We start from the raw sequence: 18607 nt of genomic DNA, 5'->3' as shown, positions 1-18607 counted from the left end.
GGGCGCTGCGCTGAGGTACCGGTGCTGAACGGCAGCGATGCCGGTGCCCGGCGGGGCCTGTAGGGGGCGCTGCGCTGAGGCGCCGGTGCTCGGTGGTGTGGGCGGGGCCGGTAGGGGGCGCTGCGCTGAGGCGCCGGTGCTCGGTGGTGTGGGCGGGGCCGGTAGGGGGCGCTGCGCTGAGGCACCGGTGCTGAACGGAGGCGGTGCCGGTACCCGGTGGTGTGGGCGGGGCGAGGGCGGTGCCCGGCGGGGCCGGTAGGTGTCGCTGCACTGAGGCGGCGGGTGGGGCGGGGCGGACACGTCCGCCGGGCGAGCGGCGGGGCCGGGCAGGGCGCTGCGGCGCCATGAAGGACTGTGAGTACCGGCAGATCCCACCCGGGTTAACGGGGCCGGCTACGGGGACAGGTATCTCGTCACCTCCGTTAACTGCCGGCACGGAGCGGTCCGCTGAAACCCGGAGGCCCCGGCGGAAGTGGGAGGTGTTCCCCGGCCGCAACCGCTTCTACTGCGGCGGCCGCCTCATGCTCGCCCGGCACAGCGGCGTCTTCGCCCTGACCCTCGTCCTCATCCTCGCCACCAGCGGCCTCTTCTTCGCCTTCGAGTGAGTCCGCGATGCCGGGCCGGGGGCTGCGGGGTCCTGGGGTGTCCTCCCCCCCGGTTCTGAGGGTCTCTCTGGTGTCCACACCCCTGTTCTGGGGGTCTCTCTGGTGTCCCCTGCTTGTTCTTGGGGTTTTCTCGGTGTGTCCCCCCCGTTCTGAGGGTCTCTCCGGTGTGTACCCCTGCTCTGGGGGTCCCTCTGGTGTTCCCTCCTTGTTCTTGGGGTCTCCTCGGTGTGTGTACCCCTGTTGTGAGGGTCTCTCCGGTGTGTGTCCCCCATTCTGAGGGTCTCTCCGGTGTGTACCCCCGTTCTGGGGGTCTCTCTGGTGTCCCCCCCCCAGTGCTGGGCCCCCAGCCTCCCCTCCTTTTCCCCCTTTCCCTGCTGGGGTAAAGCCCTGTGTGGGATCTGCCCCTCGGCTCATTCAGTTCTTGTCCCCCCTCTTTAAGTGGCCACTGGCATCACACCCGCGGTGGGTGGGAGGAAGGAAGGGAGGGAGGGAGATGGGCTCAGGGTGCACCTCTTCCCCCTCCATGGGAACCCTCCTGTCCATCCATCCATCCATCCATCCATTCCCTCTCCCCGCTACCCCCTCCCCAAATCCATACCCACTTTGCCCGTCCCCTCTTGTGCAGGGGAGGCCCTGGACCTTGCTTGTTCAGCCGGGTTTTTGGAAGGTTTTTAACATTGTTAAGGTTGTCTCTCCGGTCTCTAAATACGCCCCCCCCCTCTCCCCACTCCCAGGGTCTCCCCTTCTGCTCCCGAGGAGAGAATCAGTCTGGAATTGCATCCAGGAGCCCCCCCAGGACTGGTGGGAGCAGTCGGTAGAGGCAGCAGCCATAGTGTTAGTGTTCACCAGTGCTCGAGAAATGGTGAAATCCTTTGGTGTCCCACCTTGAGGGGCTGTGCTGGAGCTCTGCTCCCCTCACTCATGGCAAGAGAGAGCTGTATTTCCTCTCTCCTTTTTGGAAATCTGTCTCGGGGAGGCTCCCAAGTGCACCCCAAGGCAGAGGAGAGCCAAAAGCACCCCGTTATATCCAGCCCGGGAAGTGCACCATGGGTTAGTAACATCCCTGAGGGTTTCTGCCTTGGGAAGGGACCTTGTTTTCCCTGCCACTGTACGATGCGGGGGGGTGGGAGGGGATGTGGATCACGGGCGTTATCTCAGAGAGTCTCAGGGTAAAGCTGCCCGAGCCTGCAGACGGCGAGCTGGAGGTATTTGATCGGATTAGAGGTTCTGAGAAGTCAGATGAGCTGAAAGAGGCAGGCAGCTGCGGGAGGCAGTGGCAGCATCCCGTCGTGAAAACTCCTTTCTTAGGGTTGTCTCTGCCAGGTTTCTCTGCTCCCAGACTTCAGCTCCCCTCTCTCTTCTTGACGAGTCACTGTTTCTTGGTTGAAGATGCCCTGAGACTTTCTGAGTTGTTATTTTAGCAGTGTGCTTCTGTTGCAGGGGTTTTGGTGATGTGCAGCAAATCCCTCTTGCCTGTCTGCTGTTTGGTTTTGGTTGTTTTTTCTTTGTTTTGTTTAATGCAATTTTTGTTTGCTCGACGGGGTGGAAAGTGGGATCCAGAGATTTTCCCAGAAAAGAGGTGACAACAAAGCTCCCATCTCTCATTTCAGAGACATTTCAGTCCCTCCTTCAGGAGATGACCCAGGGGCTCAGCAACAGTGTTGAGCTAAAAGCTTTTTGTTCCTGGTGGCAGCTTTGTTCTGGACAGCTGAGCTTTAGAGTTGAAACAAAAGTTGCTTAATCCTCTCAAACTGCCTCGCAGTGCTACTGAGACTTAACTCAGCCTGCAGACTGGAGCAGCTTGTGCTCTGGGTAATTATCAGAGCTGATAATAGCAAATCCCTCGAGGCAGAGGGCTCCAGCACTGTGCTGTGCAGAGAGCCCTGTTCCTTGGTCATCCCTCACTTGTCTTGCTGCAGGTGATGGAGCTGCCCTGGTGTGCAGGGTGCTGGTCCCCATCTGTGGTTGTAGTACAGCCAGCCCAGGAGGAAGCATCCTCTGCTGGGGTCCCTGGTGGCTTGTCACAGTGGTGACAGTGCTGGAGGGCATCCTCCTCCAAACATCTGGTGTGCTGTGAAGGGCACACGAGTCATCCAGACAGCAGCAAAGCTGTGCTGAAGCAAAGCCAAGCTCCCTTTCAGCTTCATGTGTGGATCCAAACAGGGTGGTGTTCACACTGCCTTTGGTCCCTCCTTGGCTTGAGGTGTTTCTCTGTCTGTTCTTGATGCTGTTCCTGTAGAAGGTGACCAGGCTTTGGGGCACGTTTTTTAAACACAATTCTGGGATGTAATAAGGGCAGAGAGGTTGTGTACAGGGGCTGTCTTTGTGCAGAAGACCCTGGCTTCCCAGTGCCATTCCAGTATTTCCTGACCCCTTGCTGTTTGCAGAGGTCTCCAAAAAAAGCAGCAGCACTTCAGCCAACCCCCCCTGCTAATTCCTGGGGTGTAACATCAGCTCAGGGCTGGTTCTGCAGCAATAGTTGGTAACTAGGGGGTGTTGTTTTTTTTTTCTTTCTTTCTTTCAACAGCTGCCCCTTCCTTGCCAGTCACCTCACCTTGGCTATCCCCATCATTGCAGCCATCCTCTTCTTCTTTGTCATCAGCTGCCTGCTCCAGACAAGCTTCAGAGACCCAGGTATCCTGCCCAGAGCCACCCCCAGTGAGGCAGCAGACCTGGAAAAGCAAATTGGTGAGAGTTCTGTTCCCTCTCCTGTGTCTGGCCCAGCGTGTGTCTCTGTGCCCATGTGTCTGCCACACGTGTTTCAGGCTCAGTGAGCCTCTGGATAAAAGACCAGAGTATCAGCTCATGAGGTTTGACAGGCAGTGCAGCAGAGGGAGGATCTGCAGAGGTGCTTTTCCTTTCTTTTAGTCCCAGGTTATTTGCAGGCAAAGAGCTGTGCAGTGAATTCCTGCCCTCAGGATGACACCTGAGTGGGCAGCAGCTCTGTGCAGAGCTCAGGGGATGGAGAGCTTGTGGCATCAGTGCCCCAGACACAAATATCAGCAGGGACTGGGTACCAGCAGCTCAGGGAGCACCTTCTCCCCCTTCAGAGTTCTGCTGCCAGGCTCTTGACAGAGCAGGAGTGCCTGTGCTGCTCCACAGTGTTGCCTTAGTTACTGTAGATGTTGTCCAAACTCAGAGGAACCTGACCTTGTAAAGTGTGGTGAGGGCTTAGGGTAATTAATTTAGGCTTTTTAAGATAATGATTTGCCATTGAGCCTGCTGTGCCCTCAAGGTGTTCTTTACTGTGATGGTTTCTCACAGCCTGCTGCTGTTTGTCCTCATCACCAGACTGCTGTGTCACGCTGCTCTGGTGGTGGCCAAGAAGATGGGGGCATCCAGGACCTCTGGACCTTCTTGATGTGACCTGGAGTAACAAATTCTTTACAAAACTCACGTGGGACACCTCAAAGCTGCCCTGCTGAAGGCCATTGCAGGGCAGTAATTCTACATCTGACTAAACAGAAGAAAAAGGGTTTTAAAATACCCTGAGAGTGGTTACCCACGTTTCTATTTATAAATGCCTAAAGCAGTAATCTGGCTGCAGATGCTGCCTGATGTGCCAGCTGTTACTCTTAATATAATCTACTTAGTATCCTCTTAACACGCTCACTGTTGCATCCCTCTTGTCAGAGACTTCCTCCAAGTAGGGAAGCTGCTCCTTCAGGAGTGACTTAAATAAACAGCCCCCCCAAGCTGCAAATGTGCTGAAGGTTTTCTAGCTCACACTTCTGCTGAGCAGAGAAACAGTGTCCAGCTGCCAGTCCCCAGTGAATAAGGAAGAGTCAGGACATGCAGATGAGCCTTGTGGTGTCCCTAAAAACCCTCAATTTTGACCTGGAGGAGGATGAATCCTCCAGTGCTGCTGGCAAGCACACGTCACATTTCATAGGATCATCAAATCCCAGACTGGTTTGGGTTGGAAGGGACCTTAAAGCTCACCCAGTGCCACCCCTGCCATGGGCAGGGACACCTCCCCCAGCCCAGGGTGCTCCAAGCCCCATCCAACCTGACCTGAGACACTGCCAGGGATGGGGCAGCAGTGAGAACTCATCAGATTGCCTGGAGCATTTGAGACTTTGTTGTCCCTCCCTGCGGTGATGGAAATGAGTCCCTGGAGCCCAGCAGTGCCTCTGGCTCCTGCTGTGGGTTGGCAGCAGTGGGGGATGCTTCTGCTGAGGTCACCCTGGTTTCTGTGACTTGGATGCTTAGAGCAGAGGAGGAACCATGTGTGTGTTGACAGATCAGATTGCCTCCTCGTGCCGTGGTGCATTAGCCAGGCAGAGATGAGTTGGTGTCGCTGGGTACATTAACACTGCTGCTTTTATGCTCTTTTATTTATAAATTGCTTCACGTTCTCCAAGCACTAAGCAGATATTGCTGCCTCTTGGCAACCCAGCAGCCTCACCACTGAGCAGACAAGGAGTGGGCATAAATCACACTGCAACGAGCTGACTGGGGTTCCTGCTGCCCCCCCCCCTGCACCCAGTCCCGGGGGCTCAGCCACCTCTCGGCTTTCGCTCCGGATCAGGAGGGCACACGCCGGGAAGCGGTGGGAGCCGAGGGGGGTTACAGGGCTTTGGGTTTCAGCTGCCCCGGTCTGACTGTCCCTCCTGGCCCTTGCAGACAGCATGGGCACCTCGAGCTACCGCCCGCCAGCCCGCACCATGGAGGTGGTCATCAACAAGTACGTGGTGAAGCTCAAGTACTGCTACACCTGCAAAATGTTCCGCCCGCCCCGCACCTCGCACTGCAGCGTCTGCGACAACTGCGTGGGTAAGTCCCCTGAGCAGAGAGGTGCTGAGAGCTCCTGGGTGTGTGGTGGAGTGGGTTCATGTTCCTGGAGAGATTGCTTTTACTTCAGGTTAAAGGTTGGAAAGCGAAATGCTGAGTGGTCTTTTTTTTTTTTTTTTTTTTTCTCCACTATTTAAAACAAAAGCAGCACCCAGTGCTGTGGGGCGGCACATCCAGGACTCTGTCTCTCACCTTCCCCTGGTTCTGGGAGCATGGTGCTGTGAAATGCAGTTAAAGCCTCCACCAAACATGAGCTTTGCTTCGAGCTCCATGTTGTCTGTGGCCTTGCAGTGATAGGGCCACCACCATAGATCCTGGTTGAGCTCTTATGTGTCCTCTCCCTGTACCCTCAGAGTGTGGTGGGGCAGGAGGGACTGCACAAAGGCCTGAAGAAAAGCTCCTGATGGCTCCATGCAGACAGGCACAGGAGTGGGGGAGCTGCAGGGAGGTTCTTGAACTGCCATGGGATTGAGGGACATCTGAGAGAGTTGACTCCTCCTGCCACTGCTCCTGGTCATGCATGGTGTGGATGCAGAGGCTGTGCTTCCCCTGTCTTCTGGGGCAGCCTGAGGAGCCACCAACCTTCCATCAGTCACAGAACCTCAAGGTTCTGGTTAAAGGAGGAAGTTTGGGAGTCACCAAGCATTATGTATTTGGAGTTGTCTGTGGGTGAGTGTGATTCCTGAAGCAGCTGGGGCTGGGGCAGTGTTTGAAGAGGAGCAGTGGGTTTGTGTGCAGTGGGTTTTGATTGCTCTGCTGTCCCCTGCAGGACGGTCACTGCAAAGCTGAGCCCTTTCATTAGAAGGCAAAGGGGAGTGTTTTCAGATACACTGCAGCTGCCCTGGGTTCCCAGGCAGTTTCTGTGGTTTCAGAGGTGTATCTTTGTAACTTAGAAAATAATTTTCTGCCCTGAACAAGGTGGTAGAGGGGGCACAGCTGACAGGCAGGGAGGCAGCAGCCAGGCCATGTGCACACCCCCAGTGCTGTTATGTACTGGAAAAATTGCTGCACTTTGCCTGCTTTCTTTCAGTTTGAGTAACAGTAGATGGGACCAGTCACAAGGCTTTGGTGAGAGGAATGGTTTGGCCTCTGATGATAAAAAAGGGCGTGTGAGCAGGCAGCAGTGCTCTGCTGGCACTTCTTGCCGAGGTGCTGCTGCAGAGGGGGCTGTGCTCAGGGTGGTGGGTGACAGCTGGGTTTGTAACCCCTGGTTTGGGAGGCTCAGCAGAGTCCATTACAAGGTGCTAGGAGGGCAAAGTCCTCAGTGTGTCCCTTTGTTTCAGAGAGGTTTGATCACCACTGCCCCTGGGTGGGCAACTGCGTGGGGAAGCGCAACTATCGCTACTTCTACGCCTTCATCCTCTCCCTCTCCTTCCTGACAGCCTTCATCTTTGCTTGTGTTGTCACCCACCTCACTCTGCGTAAGTACAGAGGGTGCCAGCAGTGATGGGTGTTGTGTTCCTGCTCCCTGGGGCTCTGCTGGGTCACTTGGAGCACAGGGAGGGTCTGGTTGGTTTACCCCAGGCTTTCCAGCACTCATGGCCTGAATAAAGGGGGTCTCAGCCTACAGGGAACCACGGCCCCACCCTGCACCTGGCTGCAGAGAGACCTTGGGTGCTGGTGAGGGGGTTATCCCCTCCAGAGCAAAGGAGCTGGTGGGTACATCTGCTTTTAACCTTGCCTGGTAGCCCCAGATCTCCTGAAGCTGTGTCTGTGCTGACATTCCTGCAGAGTTACAGCCTGCAGCTGGTTCTTGGGCAGCCAGGCAGATCCATGTGGCCCACAGGGGGGTGGCTGTGTGCTCAGGAGGGAAGGGTTGGCTGGAGGTGCAAAGCTGCCTGATGGGGGGTGTCCTTCTTTGTTCTGTTCTGCTTTGCAGGCTCTCAGAGGGATGGGTTTCTCAACACTCTGAAGATGACACCTGCAAGATATCCTTCTGATGGCATCAGCTGCTCAGGCTGTGGAGCTTGGAGTGTAACAGAAACACAGCCAGCACTCTGTAGGGTCACCTTGCTGTCCTTGCCACAACTTAATTTAGTCCCCTAGCTGCCTGGCTGGGACTGACAGGCATCTCATCATCTCTAGACTGATAACATGGCAACTGATAACATCACCAAATGGGGAAGACCTTTAATTCCTTATTTTCTTCCCTGCCAGGGACTAAGGGTGACAGAACTTGTTTCCCCGTTTGCAAATTGAGATGAAAAAGGAAGCAGCTGGGCCCTGCTGGATGCCTGTGGAATAGCACAGGGAGTGGGAAGGTTGCTGGCGTGTTCTCATGGCCCAGTGCTTGTGGTGGCAACACTTAGCTACCAAAACAGTCCTCTGCCTCCCCTTGCAAGATGATTTTGTACCCTGAGACTTCCTTGACTTTTGTTTCACTGTGCTGGAGCTGGTGATTTGTTTTTTCTCAGTCTGGTCTATTTTGGGCCTTTCAGGTTTTCACACTTATTTAGTTGCCTCCAACCTGACGACAAACGAAGATGTAAGTACCTGGGCACTTGTCCTGCTCCTTCCTGAGCAGAGGTGAGGTCTGCAGGAGCTCCTGGCTGCCTGCCCTGGTGCAGTGAGGCACTCTGCCTGTGATAATCCACTGCAGAACAAACCTCCCCTGCCCGAGGCATTAGGGCTGTAGCTTCAGGTAGGTGAAGGGGGGGGAAGCAGCACACAGCAGCAGGGGACTCAGCAGTCACAGCCTGTTGGAAGGGTCACGTGTGTGGTTTTTCCAGTCTGCATGTGGCTTTGCTTAAAATTAGGAGTTCTGAGATTAGAAAAAGACAGGCTGGCCCCAGAGATTTGTTTGGGTGTTAGCGTGGGATGTGGGTGATCTTAATTCAGCATCCTGCATAACCACAGGGTTTCCTCTGAGACCCTGGGCAAGTCCCTTTGTCTCTGGAAGTTCCTCTTGTCTAACAGACAGATAATGTGCAGGCGTCTCCTGCTGAGACTGCTCTCACACTCTGGGGTGCCTGCAGGCTCCCAGGGCCAAACAAGTGCCCTGAGCAGCTTGTACAGAAAAGCAGGATCTGTCTGCTCCTCAGCAGGAATCAAAATCCACCCTTCTGGCCAGAAGTACTTGTTAACCTTGCTGGAAGCTCCCAGCACTGCAGAAAGCAGGTTCACTTCCCCTTCCCCCCCTCTTTTTTTTTTTTTTTTTTTTAATTTTAATTTATCCTCTTTCCACCTTTCTGTCACATTGAGGTGTTGGGAGAAGCAGGCAGGGCTGTAAGTGAAGCTACCAGGGGTCACCCCTGTGGTGCTGAGAGCAGCAGCAGGTCCTGAGCAGCAGCCCCACTGCCTCTCTGTCCCTGTGTCCAACCTTGAGCTGAGAGTGGGGAGGGGAAGCAGAAAAACAACAGGAGGAAACGTGGTGTGAATGGTTGGCTGCAGCCAGGGGCCTGAGGCCAGGTACAGCATCTGCCCCTCTGTGGGTGCCAACACTTTGATGTCACCAGGGTTTCAAAATCAGAGTCCCAGTGGCAGCTGCTCAGGGTGGGGACAGATGAGATTGTTTCCTCCCTGCTGCAGCCTGGGAATCCCCTTGCTGTTTGTTTAGCCTGAGAGGTCCAGGAGGGCCCTTGAGCTGAGGGTGAGCTCTGGTGAGCTTCCAGCCTAGGAGAGAACAAGGAGGAGAATGAGGGGGAGGAGGAGGGGAAGAAGGAGGAGAAGCAGGAAGGGGAGGAGGAGGAGGAGGCTGGTGTTGGATGGTGACACTGAGTCTGGCAGCATGGGGAGGTTGCAGCTTTGGAGTCTCAGCTGCAAGGTTGAACCTGAGGCAGGAGCAGCACGTTGCTGTCTCCTCTGGCTGCCTTCCTGCAGCTGTCTTTGGTGAAGCAAGGAGAGGGAGGTCATTTGCAGTAAGAGAGAAGCCTTCCACCTCTTGAGCAAGGCTTTGAACCGAGTCCATTATCACATAATTACCTGCTTTCCCATCTTCCCTGTCTGAGTCTGCCTCTTCCATTTGCCTTTCAGATCAAAGGGTCCTGGTCAAATAAGAGGGGCTCAGAGTTTGCCAATCCCTACAGCCATAAAAGTATCCTCACAAACTGCTGTGCAGTGCTCTGTGGACCATTCCATCCCAGGTAAGAGACTTGGAGCACCACAGTGTTGGGAATTGCATCCTGCTCTGTGAGGAGCCTCGGGAAGGATGGATTTGTCACCAGTCAGGAGAGTCTGGGTCAGCACAGAGACAGCAATGATGATGGGGAAACAGTTTTCCAGTCCCTGCAGGGAAATGTGTACAAGGAGGAGATGTAACTTGCTTTGAGTTTGATGAGTTCAGGTCACTTAAAATTGTTTTGTGGAGCTGGTGGGCTGCACATCCTGCAACTCAGTAAGAGGAAAATCATGGCAAATCCCAGGAGAGGCAGCACCTCAGAACCTGTGTTATTCCTCCTGTTCTCTGAGGCTCAAGCCCTGCAGCAAGCAGGATGCAGAGATCCTGGGGTTTGCCAGCACTCAGCTTCTCTGCAAACCTCAGCAGTGTCCCACCAGGTGCTCTTCCACGACTGAGCTGAACACAAGGGCAAAGGCAGCAGCTGAATGCAGATGTGAGGAGGTTTTGGTCTGGCACAGGGCAGCAGCAGCAGCTCAGGATTCTCCCTGCTTTGTCACAAGAGGGTGCAGTTGGGCAGAGTCTCGTGTGGGATTTGGAGGTGCCTCAGTGCCAGTGCTGCCATTCAGAGGTGGTAGATCTGCAGATTCAGGCAGCTGAGCTGTTTGCTGGCAGGTTGTGGGGTGAGAAGTGCTTCACTCCCAATTCATTCCTCTTTCATGTTGTGAAGACCTTTTGCCAGTTCTCATTTGGGTTTGTGGTGACCCAGAGCTGTAACTGCCTGTCTGGTGGCTGCTCTGATAACTCTGTGGTTTCTCTCATGGGCAGAGAGCTGAGTTTTCCATCAGCTCCTGCCTGTGCAGCTCCCACGGGGAGAGCCCTCTGCACCTTGTGAGCTCCCATCTCCATGGAGTCTTCATTTCCTCAACTCCTCTCCCTTCCAAACTTCTCTTTTCCAGTTTGATAGACAGAAGAGGATTTATCCAGCCAGATGTTGGGACCCCCTCCAGTCCTAAGAGTGAAATCCCTTCCTTTGGAGCCAAAACTGACACCAGCATGGTAGGAGGCATCCCCTAGCAGTGCTGTGATGTAGCCCAGTGCCTTCTGTGCCTGCACCTCACTCCAGCCACTACCTTCCCCTCTTACCATCTCCCCAGCCTCAGGCAGGACAGTCACCTGCTGCAGAGCTGCCAAAGACTCAGTTGAGCCATATGTTGCCTTTTTTTTTTTTTTCTTCTTCTTCTTTTTTTTTTTCTATATATAATTTATTTATTTTTGTTTATTTGTTTCACTGTGATGTGACCTGTCTGGACTTTCAACTGATAGAGCCCAACTGCATGCAAGACCTTCAGGCTCGTGCAGAAAGCAGGGGGGGCCCTGCTAGACCCAGGAAGCAAATAGATTTGGGGAGCCCCCAGAGCTGCTCCAGGGGGGGTCACTTTGTTTCCTGCTGGGGGTAATGAGCTGGGCCAAGGGTGGGAGGTGGAGACTTAGAAATGGTTCCTGCTCTGAGCTGGGCTGTCACACCTTGTCTCCTGGGCTGGTGGAGGCACAAGTCCCCTGGTGTCTCCATGAACACCTCCTGCTCCCCTGTGCTGATGTGGAAGGGCTCTTCTGTCTCTCTCACCCTGGAGCAGCTTTTCTTCTCCAGAAGCTGCTGTGCCTTGGGAAGTTGGGGCTGTTTAGAGGACTCTGACTCCCAGCAGACGTGGGAGCTGGTTAGATGTCCCAGCTCCTCTTGACCCTATTTTCAGGTTGCTCACTGAGCATGGTGCTGGAGAACTTTGTGTTTTGTCCCTACCAAGTCAGGAAGACAACATTCTGCAGCAAGGCCACGGGTCAGGGTGACACTTCTGGGAAGAAGGAACATGCAGCATTCCTTGGCACTCATCACAAGGTGCTGGCAAGGCTCCAGCTGTAGGATCTTTAGGAACCTGAGCTGGCCAGGAGAACCTGGGTTTGTCCTGTCAGCAGGAGACCAAAAGGCAGCAGAAAAATATGTGAATTCCTGCGGGTTGCACCCTTCCCAGGGGGAGTTTCATAGAGGAAGCAGTGAGCAGGTGCTGGTCTCTGGTAACCCCACGCTGTCCTCTCCTGGGTTTCTGGCCAGCAGATGAGGGCAGGGCTGTCCCCAGCACCTCAGGAGCCATTCCTGTGGGCTTGGCCTCATCACTCTGTGCTGCAGAGCCATGGGAGAGCCAGGCTGAGCAGCCAGCTCTGCCTCTCCAGCACTGGAGTGTGCACAGGGGAGAGTCACAGACCTTGTTAGCAATACTTGAATCCTCTTATTAAAAGCTGCTGGATATTTTTTGCACAATTTGTAGATTTTTTTGGGTTTTAGGGTTTTTTTTGTCTCTATGTAGAACATTTTCTATTCAGTGCAGGTAGGGGCATCCACGTTAGCACCGGGGCAGAGGCTTCCAGCCTTGTGTGTCCAGCTGCCTGCTCAGGTCAGACACAATTATTTCAACCTGGGGCAGAGGCAGCAGATCTCTGGGCTCAGCCTGTCCCCTCCAAACTCACCAGCATCCTGCTCTGCACATGCTGTGAGTGACTGCACCAGCTCTGGGGCACAGCACAAGCTTCCTCCAGCCCTACCTATCTGGCTGGCAGCACAGAGACCTCAGAGCTTTTTTGCTGTGGCCACCAACTCTACCTTCCCCTCTGCAAAGAGCTGAGGTGAGAGCACTGTGGTGGCACCTCAGTTTCTACCTGGATCCTGGCAGATGGGCCCTCACCTCCCTGGGAGGCTCCTGCTGGTGCTCTGTGGCCACTGCAGCCCCACAGCTTGGTGCCAGCTGACAGGCCAAGTGCTTTAGTCCATGAGAGGCCACCCTGTCCTTCCCTCCCTGCTTCTCCTGGCAGGGATGTCCCCAGGGGCTTTGTCCCTGCTGTGGAGCTGTACAGAGAGGGTCTGGTGCTGGGGAGTGAGGAGCTGTGTGGGGTGTGTTATCAGGTGCCAAATCCCTTCCTGTTTTTATTTAAACCCTGGTTCTTTTGTTACTCGTCACAATAAAATTCTATTTTTAAAGAGTTAATTGCTTGGATGATTATTTTCTCCCTTTGAGGCAGAAGAGGGCAGGTGTCCCAGTGCTCAGCAGCCATCAGGGGGCAGTTAGACTCTGGTGTTGGCTCCCAGAGCCTCCTGCAGGAACGGGGCTGGTGCTGCCATCACCCTGCTTGAAGCAAAGGGATTTTCCTGCCCCACATCTCCAGGCTGGGCAGGGTCTTGTCCTCTCCCTGGTCCCCTTCCCACAGAAGCTGTCACCCGAGTGTCCTTTCCTCACCCACCTCCCTCATTCCTGGGCTGGGCCGTGTCCCTGTGGTCCCTGCCAGCAGATGTTGAGGTTTGTAACCTCTGGTGTCTTCTCCAGGAGGACGCCTGCCAGGACTTTGCCATTTCCTGCGCAGCCTGATGGGATTTGCCCCCTCCTTGGATGTTAGCCCTGCTTTCTGAGGGTTAGCTGGTAAGAAAGTGCTTTCTTCTCCCCATCATCCACTCCAGTGACCCCATCTCATCTCCACTGCATGAGCAGCTCTGTCCATCACCCTCCAGCTGTGCAGACATCCACGTGTCCTGTCTCTCCCACCAGCATCCCATGGAAGAGAGGGATGGATACCCCCAGCTTTGTGCTGGGACAAGATTTCTAATCCCAATCCAAATGGATTTCTAAGCTGACCTGCTCTGTGGTTTGGGCAATCCCTCCTTTCCCTCCCTTCTGCCTGTTTTTTTTCTCTGTACCACCAAGTTCCTCCTCTGATGTGCCCTTTGGTCAGTTCCTTCCAAAGCCCATTGCAGCACATCCCTGCTTCACCTCTGGGCTGGGGATGCCCCTCACCCTCTCTGCAGCTCCCCACGAGCTCCTCCCTGCTCAAGCCCTGGTGGAAGGTTCCCAACACTCCTCTCCATCCTGCAGTCTCCCCTTTCTGCCACCAAACCTGGGTGCTCCCCACTGCTCCCTCATCACAGAATCCTTGAATGCCACCTGGGAAGGGATCTCAAGGATCATCGGCTCCAACCCTTCTAAAATTGTTTATATGAGATGTCCCAGCACCCTGAGAATTCCAACTTTCCAATGTAGGGGGGAATCCACCCCTTCTCTGGGGACCATTCCAATCTCTTAGAATCCAGTTTTCCTCTGGTGTCCCATGGGAATCTCCCCAGGAGGTGCCCATTGCCCCTTGGCTTCTCCATGGAGTCCCCATCTTTGCAGCCACCTTTAAGCACTGGGCCCTGGGCACAGGGGTCCCCTGAGCCTTCTCGAGGCTGAGCAGCCCCACTTTTCTCTCCTGTATTTCTGTTTTTCACTCCTGTATTTCTGCTGCTAACCTCTTGCTCTTCTTCCTTCCTCCTCTCCCTCACTCCAGTACCAGGAGCCCTGGCAGCCTGCAGCCCCCTGCCCCTCGTGGAGCACCCTGTGGGCAGCACCCAAGCCTCCAGCCATGACCACCACCAGTGCCTCTGCTCCCCAGGGCTGTGTGCCTGCACCTTCCTCCCTCCTGGAACAAGAGAGGGGGGAAAGTAGCTGTGCACAAGAGATAAAAAAAAATCTTTCCCACCCCCTCTCCAGGAGCCAGGGAGCCCATGGGTTCCAAGCTCAAAGCCATAGAGCCCTCCCACCCCAGTGCAATAACCCCAGGTCCTGCTGGCTCCTAGCTGAAGCCACCAGGGTCACCCCTGTCACCAGCAGCCTGCCCTCCCCCTCCCAATGGGGGGGTCTCCCCTGCTGTAGATGCTGGCAGGCAGCAGGCAGCATTCTGGTGGGTTTGGGAAACCAGCAGGCATCACGCCAGCACCTTCCCAGCTGAGCTGGTGGCATCCCAGCCCTGTTCCCACCAGCCCTGCTCCAAGCTGTCTCCATCCATCCCAGGACTCTGCAGACAGGAGTCAGGGTGTACTCAGAGCTGACCCTTGCAAACCCCCCCTGGTCAGCTCCCCCTTTCCTCTTTTGTCTTAGCACAGCTCTAGTTTTAGGGGAAGGGGCTCAAACCCTACAGCACCTTGACCTGGAGTGTCCAGCACCAACTCCTCCCACTGCTGGTGGCCAAGCTGGGCAGCCAGGTCTGTGCCCCAGCCCAGCATAGAGCCCAATAGGATTCACCATCTATTTATGCCTTTTACTTTTGTAACAAATAAAAGTTTCTCCTATTTACGCCAGCGTCTGGCTGCTGCTCCACTGCTGGAGGGGAGCTGCTCGTGCCTGGACACGCTGGTGCTGCACAGAGGGACACAGCCAGGAGCTCCCTAAAAACTCACAACCCGTGTCCATGGGGCAAGTGTCAGCCTCCCGTGGCTCTGAGCCCTCCTGTGTGGTGGGGAGGGTGTGAGCTGGGGGTCAGGGAAGGAGTGATGGGCAAGGACTGCAGAATTCATCCCCCACTGAAGTGCTGGGAGCTCCCAGCAGTGTCCCGGGAGAGGCAGAGCTGGATGGGTGGGGAGAGGGTGGCTGAGTGAGATGGGAGCATCCTCCCAGTGCTCCAGCATTCCCCTCCAGTTTGGCTCATGGGACACGAGATGGGTGCTGGCAGCTCCCCGTGGGGCTGGTATCTGTCTCTCTGGGGCTGGTATCCCTCTCCCCATGGATGGAATCCCCCTCCCCATGGATGGTATCCCCCTCCCCATGGATGGAATCCCCCTCTCCAGGGCTGGTATCCCTCTCTGCACCTTTTGGTGCTGCTCTCTGGGGTCTGGGGCACCCACTGGTGTTCCGTGGAGTGATGCTGTGGCCGAGCTCACTCCCAGTGATCCGAGGCTCTTCCCTTCACCCCTCCCGCTGATTTTTCACGGAACCGGTCGAGCAGAACGTTTCCAAGCTTCCTCTCAGCCCAGCGCAACCAAAATTTGGCAGCAGCTCAGCCCTTTCGGCAGGAGCTGCCAGGGCTGAGCCTCCTGCCCCACTGCAGGGGTGTCCCACGGGAGTCGGGGGTCCTGCGGGGGCCGGGGGGATCCTCTCATGGAGCTCTCTGAGAGAGGAGCAAACAGCTCAAAAAGAGAGGAGCTGGCACAGGACCAGCCCCAGGTCCTGGGCAGGTGGGGAGGGTCCCGCTGGGGCTGGGGGCTCCAGGAACCCCCCCCCCCAACACTCCTGACCCGGCACAGCTTTGGTTCTTGGAGGGGTGCCGGCTCCAGCCTGATTCCCACCGGGAATTGTCACCTGGCATTTTTTCCAAGGGAAAAAAGTGGCTTTAGAGGGCTGGGGACATCGGGCTGTCCCTTCAGCCCCCTCTGTGGGGACTTTTGGGCCCTGTGGGTCTGTGACTTCCTCACTGCACCTCATGTGCTCGGCAGAGAGTGGGAGACGGGTAGGGATCTCCCCGTTCCTTTGGGAAATGCCTTTTCCCAGCTGGGCGGGGTGTGATCGCTCCCAGGGTGGATCCTGATTCCCCGGGGCAGGAGCTGGGATCGCCGGGGGGTGGTGATGGATGTGACCCCTCCCCGGGCAGGGGGACCCCAAACCAACCACAGCCCCGGGGGTGAGGGAGGGGGGCGAGTAGCCCCGACCCCCCCCTTTGCCATGGTGGGGAGGGAGATTTGTGGGTGGGCAAAGCATCCTCTGGGTCTTTCATGGGAGAATCACGGAATAATTCGGGTTGGAAGGGACCACTAAAGGTCGTACCCAACCCCCAGCACCCATCCCCGGGGGACCCGACGGGGAGGGGACACTCCCAGCCTGGGGTGACACATGGTGCAGTTTGGAAGATGAGTAAAAGCAACAAGTCACGATGATAAAACGATATCGAATCAAATTAAAAAAAAAAAAAAGAAATACCAACTTTTTTTTTTTTTTTTTCTTTCTTTCCTTGGCGGGGTGCCCGCCCCACCCTGCCCTTCCCGCACGGCTCCCGCACGGCAGATAAGAGCCCAGGAGGATTCTCCAGCGTGTGGCAACAAGCTGGAGCAGGTTGAGAGTGAAACTGCAGCGCAACACCAAGCGCTGATCCTAATCGGGGCGGTGTGGTTCCACCGCCGGCTCAGCACCCACGGCTGGGTCGTGTTAAAACAAACAAAAAAAACCCCTAAAAATGTGGGCTTTTTTATTTCTCAAAACCCAATCCCCCTTCCCCCCCCCCCAAATTCTTCAGGTGGAGGTGAGCGAGGTCCCTGTTGAGCTGCTGGGGTGGAGGTTGAGGGGGGGGAAGTGGAGGTGAGCGGTGGGTGGGGGTTCAGACGGGCTGGGGGGGTCCCTGCTGGCACCAGGGAGGTTTCCCCGTCCCGGAGGTTTCGGGGGGGGTCAGCCCGGTCCCGTCACGGGGCAGCTCAGAGGCTCCGGGCCATCGTGCACAGCTTTGGGGCGGTCCCTGCCGCGGGCTGAGCCTCTGCCTCGGTTTCCCCAGCTGTGGGAATAAATACCTGCCCATCAAGCCCTCGCAATTACCAGCGGAGTTAATCACCATATAAAAACGACAGTGATATGACTTTTTTTTTTTTTTTTTCTTTTTGGGTGGGGGGAAGGAGGAGGAACCCATTTTTTACGAGCTGACACACCCCGTGCCCCATTTCTTTGGGAGTGGGAAGAGCTGAACACTGTCGGGTCCCTGCCTACACCCCCCTCTCTCCAAATGCTGACCCATCCCAGCCCCTTCCCAAAACTTTTAGCACCGGGATGGGGGTCCCTGTGTCCTGGGGTGGGTGTCGGCTGTGGGGACACCCCCGGGGTGCTGCACCCAACACCAAACCTTCCCCAAGGGGCCAGTTTTTGGGGGGGAGGGGGAGTAGGGCGTTGGCCGCCCCTTTCGCCCCTTCCCCAGCACCCATGGGTGATGATGATTCACGGCAATTTTCCTTTTAAGGCTGGGCACGGCGGGGAGGAAGCAGAGAAGGAGGAGAAGGAGAAGGAGGAGGTGGAGGAGGAGGAGGAGGAGGCCACTCCTTCGGCCTCGCTGGCTCCTCCCGCTCTCGCTCGAGGCTCCCAGGCTCAGCCAAAACCGAATCCCGGCGCTGGGGCTCAGCAGAGGCTCCGACGGCTCCCGGCCCCGCTCCTCACCCAAGCGTCTGCCCTGCCCGTGCCCGAGGTCTCAGCCATGGCAAGAAACCACCAAGTGCAGAAGGCCAAGTTGGCCGAGCAGGCCGAGCGCTACGAGGACATGGCGGACTTCATGAAGGCGGTGGTGGAGCACGGGGACGAGTTGTCCAACGAGGAACGCAACCTCCTCTCCGTCGCCTACAAGAACGTGGTGGGGTGCCAGCGCTCGGCCTGGAGGGTGATCTCCAGCATCGAGCACAAAACCGAAGAGGGGGATGACAAAGCTCAGCTGGTCAACGAGTACAGGGAGAAGGTGGAGAGGGAGCTGAACGGCGTCTGCAAGAACGTCCTGAACTTGCTGGACAAGTATCTCATCAAGAAAGCCACCGACGCCGAGAGCAAGGTCTTCTACCTGAAGATGAAGGGCGATTATTTCCGATACTTGGCCGAGGTGGCCATCGGGGACAACCGCAAGACGGCGATAGACAACGCCCAGCAAGCCTACCAAGAGGCCATGGACATCAGCAAAAAGGAGATGCAGCCCACGAACCCCATCCGCCTGGGCTTGGCCCTCAACTTCTCCGTCTTCCACTACGAGATCGCCAACGCCCCCGAGCAGGCCATCTCCCTGGCCAAGACCACCTTCGATGAGGCCATGGGGGACCTGCACACCCTCAGCGAAGACTCCTACAAGGACAGCACCCTCATCATGCAGCTCCTCAGGGACAACCTCACGCTATGGACAGCCGAGTGCGCCGGAGAAGACGGCGGCGAAGCTGGAGAAGAACCCAAGAACTGAATGGCCCCCGCGGAGCTGGGGAACCCCCCCCCCCTCCAGTCCCTTCAGCACCGAGTCATGGTTTAAATTGTTTGGGTTTTGTTTTGCTCTTTTTTTTTTTTTTTTTTTTTTTCGGTTTTGGTTTTTTGTTTTGTTCCGTTGTTTTATTTTGGGGGGAGGGGAGGAGGGAAGGGAAGGTGTCTTGGCTCCCCCATGGCCCCCCCAGCCTGGATGCCAGGGGGGGGCTGTGTGTGGTGTTTACCGGGTGGATTTGGCATCTCCCCCCCCCTTCCCTCTCCCCATCTTCTGCTGCGGGGAGGGGGAAAAGAGGGTGAGGGGGGTGCCTCCATCCCAGAGAGCTGCCCCCCCCCCCATCCCACTATTTAACATTTTGGGGAGAGGGGGGGAGCGT

General features: G+C 56.1%; 2 protein-coding genes across 8 annotated transcripts; both read left to right on the top strand.

Annotated features, from left to right (window-relative positions):
• The first annotated feature begins 244 nt into the window (after positions 1 to 244).
• Positions 245 to 17373, top strand: ZDHHC18 (zinc finger DHHC-type palmitoyltransferase 18). 7 transcript variants are annotated; one of them, XM_071768043.1, is made up of 10 exons: positions 255 to 601; positions 3208 to 3293; positions 5232 to 5381; positions 6683 to 6820; positions 7279 to 7327; positions 7782 to 7884; positions 9372 to 9481; positions 10413 to 10512; positions 12828 to 12920; positions 13822 to 14606. In XM_071768043.1, exons 1-9 carry the CDS (start codon positions 345 to 347, stop codon positions 12867 to 12869), a joined length of 1035 nt encoding a protein of 344 aa, XP_071624144.1. In that variant the 5' UTR covers positions 255 to 344; the 3' UTR covers positions 12870 to 12920; positions 13822 to 14606. The 7 variants fall into 7 exon arrangements, with proteins under 7 accessions (XP_071624143.1, XP_071624142.1, XP_071624144.1 ...); XM_071768045.1 differs by having other exon boundaries at positions 262 to 601; positions 3133 to 3293; XM_071768046.1 differs by having other exon boundaries at positions 301 to 354; positions 3133 to 3293.
• Positions 17299 to 18310, top strand: SFN (stratifin). Its single transcript, XM_071768047.1, has one exon. It carries the CDS (start codon positions 17476 to 17478, stop codon positions 18214 to 18216), a length of 741 nt encoding a protein of 246 aa, XP_071624148.1. The 5' UTR covers positions 17299 to 17475; the 3' UTR covers positions 18217 to 18310.
• Positions 18311 to 18607: the final 297 nt, after the last annotated feature.

The sequence above is a fragment of the Heliangelus exortis genome, chromosome 24, assembly GCF_036169615.1.
Source record: "Heliangelus exortis chromosome 24, bHelExo1.hap1, whole genome shotgun sequence".
In the NCBI taxonomy this organism is placed as follows: domain Eukaryota; kingdom Metazoa; phylum Chordata; class Aves; order Apodiformes; family Trochilidae; genus Heliangelus; species Heliangelus exortis.
Note: the sequence above shows the minus strand (reverse complement) of the source record. Positions and strands in the feature narration are given on the sequence as shown.

Excerpts from the sequence above, each read along its gene's own strand:
- SFN (XM_071768047.1), top strand. The coding sequence starts at position 17,476 with ATGGCAAGAAACCACCAAGTGCAGAAGGCCAAGTTGGCCGAGCAGGCC.
- ZDHHC18 (XM_071768045.1), top strand. The coding sequence starts at position 345 with ATGAAGGACTGTGAGTACCGGCAGATCCCACCCGGGTTAACGGGGCCG. Across the intron at positions 5,382-6,682 it reads CGTCTGCGACAACTGCGTGG|AGAGGTTTGATCACCACTGC; the intron begins GTAAGTCCCCTG and ends CCTTTGTTTCAG. Across the intron at positions 9,482-10,412 it reads TGTGGACCATTCCATCCCAG|TTTGATAGACAGAAGAGGAT; the intron begins GTAAGAGACTTG and ends TCTCTTTTCCAG.